At 47.3% G+C, this 5,824-nt stretch overlaps 2 protein-coding genes across 2 annotated transcripts; both read right to left on the reverse strand.

The window, feature by feature from the left end:
- Positions 1-332: 332 nt before the first annotated feature.
- LOC115318644 (elongation of very long chain fatty acids protein AAEL008004-like) lies at positions 333-1,160 on the reverse strand. The gene has a single exon (XM_029991386.2). The coding sequence runs from the start codon at positions 1,158-1,160 to the stop codon at positions 333-335; it is 828 nt and encodes a 275-aa protein (XP_029847246.2).
- Positions 1,161-4,409: 3,249 nt separating this feature from the next.
- Positions 4,410-5,237, reverse strand: LOC115329678 (elongation of very long chain fatty acids protein AAEL008004-like). Its single transcript, XM_029991385.4, has one exon. The coding sequence runs from the start codon at positions 5,235-5,237 to the stop codon at positions 4,410-4,412; it is 828 nt and encodes a 275-aa protein (XP_029847245.2).
- Between the last annotated feature and the right edge of the window lie 587 nt (positions 5,238-5,824).

Genomic DNA, 5,824 nt, shown 5'->3' on the forward strand with positions numbered 1-5,824 from the left:
ATGGAATGCGCAAAGGCATGTCTTTGAAAGTGCTACAGCTTGCACATTTTGTTTTTATATTCTGCTTTAATTAAAAAAAGACACGAATGATTAAAAGACACGAATGATGAATTGGAAATTTATTTGCAAAAAGAACGAAATACATGGAAGGCGCACAGACGCGACATTCGCACCGCAAACAGCAGTGTTAGCACAGTTGCCACCGGTAGCATGGTTGGGGCCGTGGGACCGCCACCTTAAACAACGATATTTTGTGCAGTTATACCTCCACCCAAAAATACGTAATCGGCTAACTACTCTTCGAACAGTACTGTCAGCGCTGGCTTAAGCCGTTACTCTTCTTTGCTCATAGACATGGGCAGTTTGCGAGCGTTCCGACAGCTTCCGTAAACCTTGATGTAAAAACGTAGAAACATGACGAAGAAAAAGACCATCTCCAGTTCAACAATAATCAAGTGGAGTTTCGGGTAGCCACAGTCCTTGAAGTGCGCGAACAGGACATGGGCAAAAATGACGATGAACTGGAGCAGTTGTAGCTGAGTGACGTAGCGCTTCCACCAAAGATGGCGGCGCACGGCAGGCCCCAGTAGTGAGAGGAAGTAGTAGGAGTACATGATAGTGTGAATGAAGGAGTTGAGGATTATGGTTAGAGCGACGTGTCCGTCGAAACCGTACGCCAAACCGTACCAGCCGGTGAAGACAACTAGGCTGTGATGAGTGACATGCAGGAAGGACACGTGGGAGTCCTTCTTGCGGAGCACGAAGAACACGGTGTCCAGCAAGTCACCTATCCTCACCCAGAGGTACCACCAGCAGAGCTCCAGGAACTCCATCATCATCTTGTCTTTTGCTTCGAAGTTGATGCCCTGGCAGGTGAACTGGTAGCCGCCGCCCAAATAGGATCTGGTCAGGATGTTGATGCCAAAGTAGGCGCTCAAGAGGACCATGGCAAGATCGTAGACGATCATGATGGGCTTGATGGCGTCGCATGGCTTGCGGTTCTTCATGAAGCGGGGCCCTCCGAACTTGACTATGTAGACGTAGGCGATGATTGTGGTGAACAGAAACGGTATGTTGCCGGCTAGTGGCCAGTTCACGGTGCGCGGGTCGCGGTGCGGTACGACACCGGTGACGTCGAATATGGGAATTGCGGAAGACATGCTTGGGTTCTCGATCTTTCGGTGTTTAGATTCAGTAATGGCACGCCGCACGTATACCTGTTATGGTGGGACTACAGCTGGTATTTACCTAGCGAGCGAACGGGTGAGGGCGGCTTGGGTGGGTACCACATATGTTACTGACGTGGGCTATATGTTTTTTTAATTTACTTTATGCCACAGAAGTTGTCTCTGACTTCATGACACAGAGTGTCGCGATGGTTGTGGAAACATGTACAGTTATTCAGACCCTAGTGAGGCATGTATTTGAGGAAGAACTAATAAGCTCGCAAGGCCCACACCAGAAGAACTGCACCTGGGCTATAAAGAGGGGTACACTAAAAAGTGTTTAAAAAAGATTTTGTATCGTTTTAATTTTCTGTGCGGGCCCTTCTGTACATTTCCAAGTATACTTTCGCGGACAATGGGAGCAGAAACAGAGTTCGTGCCTGTTTTGGCTATACATGCCAGTTTTTGAGGGAGCTGTGGCCTGAGCTGCTAATAGAATGCGAAATTGGGGTCTCTTTTTTTCGGACTACTTGACAAATGGAAAGATAACAAAGCTTGGGGGGACCGCAGACGCCAAAAACGACCGGATCGGGTGTTTTAGCTTATGCAAAAAAAAAAAAAAAAAAGGATCGGGTGTTTTAGCTTGAATTGTCCGCGGAGTACATTAAAGGTAATCCCAAAACCGGATGATTGGAAACGAAACCGATTATTCGAACTCTCTCGTGAACGTTATGATTATATGTATATTGAGTTTTACCTCATCAGAAGCTCTTTTTAGAGCGCAGCTCTTAGGGGCCCGTTTCCGGCTTGAGCGGCGTCGCCGTCGCCGTAACCACGAGGTCACGCGACTCCCTGATGTCACGTGACCCCCCAAGGTCACGTGACCTCGGGAAGTCACGTGACTTTGCGGGTCATGTGACCTCGGGAGGTCACGTGACCTTGGGGGGTCACGTGACTTCAGGGAGTCACGTGACCTAGGGTGTCACGTGACCTGGTGGTCACGTTACCTCAGAAGGGTAACGTGGCTTACAGGGGGTCACGTGACCTCGGGGGGGGGGGGGTCACGTAACCTCGGGAGGTTACGTGACCTGGGTGAGCACGTGACCTTGGGGGGTCACGTGACATCAGGGGTCACGTGATCTGGGGGGTCACGTTTCTAGAGCGCATGCTCAGGACGAGCCCAGATTAATAGGTTGCCAAGACCGGCACTCTCGATGGTGTGGAATGTACGTTGCAAAAGAACCGTGGAAGCTCGCCGTCAGCGCGCGCTCAGCAGTATTGCACACAACTATGGCCAAAAGTGAATACTTCCTATTGTTATGCGGATATTTTGGGGGCAGACGCTGAGCAGTCGAAATAGCGGCACCGGAGTGTCATGGTAACGAAATATTTTTTTTTAGCTCTCACACAGTTTCGCCGTTTGGCCGCCGGCGACACTGTCAGCCGCGTGCACGTAAAGCCCCTTTATACGAAAAAGTAGCGCCATCCCTTGAAGATTGCCGTCTGCTATCTTGGCCCGATCCAGGCGGCACTACAGTCGATGCGCGAGTGTAAAAAAGCAAAACATAAAGATGAAAGGTGTGCGCGCGTCAGAGGAGGAGGGAGAAGATGGCGCTACCTTTCTTATTCAGGGGCGTTACGGGCATGCGGTGGCCGCGGAATGATGTAGCCTTCCGGGTGCCCGTCGAACGAACGCTGATTCCTCGCGCCGCGTATTTAGCCCCGCCGTGTCCTCACCTAAAAAGTGTACCTTACACCGTGCCTTACCGTAATGCACAGTCACTGCGGTTTGGAAATAATACTTTCCGTGAGTTGTCTACGAGTAGAGCAACGTCGAAACTGAAGATCTCGAATCCCTGCGCGATGGCGGACAGAACAGAACCGGCGGGGTTGGAACCTTAAGAAAGGCCTGTTTGTTTATCTTTGAGTGAAGGGAAAGAAATTTTACTTCGTCGTCGCTATCCTATGTAGTTATTTATATATTTGTACTTTTCGTGGTTTTGGAACGTGGCGGTCTGCATTGAGTAGATTTTTTCGCTTATTTATAAGCACTAGGTGTTTTCGAGAACTTGCTCGTGACTCTTGTGACGCGCTTTTGTTGTTTTTTCTTTCCAGCAAGACTACCTGTGATTCACTCAAGAACGGGGAACAAGCGCGAGAAAATATTGGAAACAAGAACCCTCAGTGTCAATGACAGAATCGGTGCCACTTTTTCTGAACTTGTCAACCTCGAATTTAAGCCACCTTTCAAAAGGTGGCGTAAGTGCGCGTCGTCTGCTACAACATAAGTCCCTTTTGATATTTGGGAGAGTTAGTACGCTTTCAAACTATAATCATGGAAAGTTCTTTTAAATAGAACGAAAAAACTCGAATTAAAATTTCGTTGTTTAAATAGCTGTCCTCTTCTTTGAAACTGGTTTCTCGCGTACAGAGTCGAGCTTCAAAATAGTCCCGTGACTTAAAATTATTTTAAACAATCAATACAACCAAACCAGCTCAACAAAAAGTTAGCCTAGTGATCCTCTAGCATACAATTAAAAACAAATCAGATCAGATTCTAGAATGCTACCCGAGAAAACCTAGAACGCGTGAAAAGAATTATTTAAAATTTTATCATAATCAAATGATGTTTGAAAAAAAAATCTGCTGGTGTTGCACTTTTAATATTGTTTATGCTGAGTTCCTATGTTTACCAGGAGCATTCCCTTAAATGTTGCCGCCTTATGATGTGAAACTGAGTTAAAACATTTAAAAAACACGTAATATAGACACTTTTTGAATAAATATTAAAAATATGCGAGTGTACTAATTATAAAAGAAACGAAAGTACAAAACCACAGGGGTCATTTATCTACTTATTAAATAAATAAAAACGGGACTTGGATGCATTACAACTCTAGAGACTTGGAATGCGCAAAGGCATGTCTTTGAAAGTGCTACAGCTTGCACTTTTTGTTTTTGTATTGTGCGTTAATTAAAAGAAATGCATGTCGCATTCTGCACTAAGACACGGATGATGAATTGGAAATTTATTTGCAAAAAGAACGAAATACATGGAAGGCGCACAGACGCGACATTCGCACCCCTCAAAAAGGAGTGTTAGCACAGCTGCTACCGGTAGTGTGGTTGGGGCCGTGGGACCGCCACCTTAAAAAACGATATTTTGTGCAGTTATACCTCCACCCAAAGATACGTAATCGACTAACTACTCTCGAACAGTACTGTCAGCGTCAGCTTAAGCCATTACTCTTCTTTACTCATAGACATAGGCAGTTTGCGAGCGTTCCGCCAGCTTCCGTAATCCTTGATGTAAAAGCGTACAAACATGACGAAGAAAAAGACTATCTCCAGCTCAACAATAATCAAGTGGAGTTTCGGGTAGCCACAATCCTTGATGTGCGCGAACAGGAAATGGACAAAAATGACGATGAACTGGAGCAGCTGGAGCTGAGTGACGTAGCGCTTCCACCAAAGATGGCGGCGCACGGCAGGCCCCAATAGTGAGAGGAAGTAGTAGGAGTACATGATAGTGTGAATGATGGAGTTGAGGATTATGCTTAGAGCGACGTGTCCGTCGAAGCCGTACGCCAGACCGTACCAGCCGTTGAAGACAACTAGGCTGTGATGAGTGAAATGCAGAAAGGACACGTGAGAGTCCTTCTTGCGGAGCACGAAGAACACAGTGTCCAGCAAGTCACCTATCCTCACCCAGAGGTACCACCAGCAGAGCTCCAGGAACTCCGTCGTCATCTTGTCTTTTGCTTCGAAGTTGATGCCCTGGCAGGTGAACTGGTAGCCGCCGCCCAGATAGGATCTGGTCAGGATCTTGATACCAAAGTAGGCGCTCAAGAGGACCATGGCAAGATCGTAGACGACCATGATGGGCTTGATGGCGTCGCATGGCTTGCGGTTCTTCATGAAGCGGGGCCCTCCAAACTTGACTATGAAGACGTAGGCGATGATTGTGGTGAACAGAAACGGTACGTTGCCGGCTAGTGGCCAGTTCATGGTGCGCGGGTCGCGGTGCGGTACGACACCGGTGACGTCGAAGATGGCAATTGCGGAAGACATGCTTGGGTTCTCGCTCTTTCGGTGTTTGGATTCAGTAATGGCACGCCGTACGTCTACTTGTTATGATGGGACCACAGCTGGTATTTACCTAGCGAGCGAACGGGTGAGGGCGGCTCGTGTGGGTCTTGCATATGTCACTGACGTGGGCTATATGTGTTTTAATTTACTTTATGCTCCAACAGTTGTCTCTAACTTCATGATCCGGAGAGTCGCGATGGTTGTGGAAACACGTACAGTATTTCAGACCCTAGTGAGGCATGTATTTGAGGAAGAACTAATAAGCTCGCAAGGCTTGAGTACACCAGAAGAATTGCACGTGGGCTATAAAAAGGGGTACACTAAAAAGTGTTTAAAAAAGATTTTGTGTCGTTCTAATTTTGTGCGCGGGCCCTTCCATACATTTCCAAGTATACTTTGGCGGACAATGGGAGCAGAAACAGAGTTCGTGCTGTTTTGGCCTACATGCCAGTTTTTGAGGGAGCTGTGGCCTGAGCTGCTAATGGAATGCGAAATTGGGGTCTCATTTTTCGGACTACTCGACAAATGAAAAGATAACAAAGCTTGTGGGGACCGCAGATGCCAAAAAC

Source organism: Ixodes scapularis, unplaced genomic scaffold, assembly GCF_016920785.2.
Source record: "Ixodes scapularis isolate PalLabHiFi unplaced genomic scaffold, ASM1692078v2 PGA_scaffold7__128_contigs__length_106722199, whole genome shotgun sequence".
Classification (NCBI taxonomy): Eukaryota; Metazoa; Arthropoda; class Arachnida; order Ixodida; family Ixodidae; genus Ixodes; species Ixodes scapularis.

Bases quoted from the DNA above. Each gene is read 5' to 3' on its own strand.
- LOC115318644 (XM_029991386.2), bottom strand. From the start codon at position 1,160: ATGTCTTCCGCAATTCCCATATTCGACGTCACCGGTGTCGTACCGCAC.
- LOC115329678 (XM_029991385.4), bottom strand. From the start codon at position 5,237: ATGTCTTCCGCAATTGCCATCTTCGACGTCACCGGTGTCGTACCGCAC.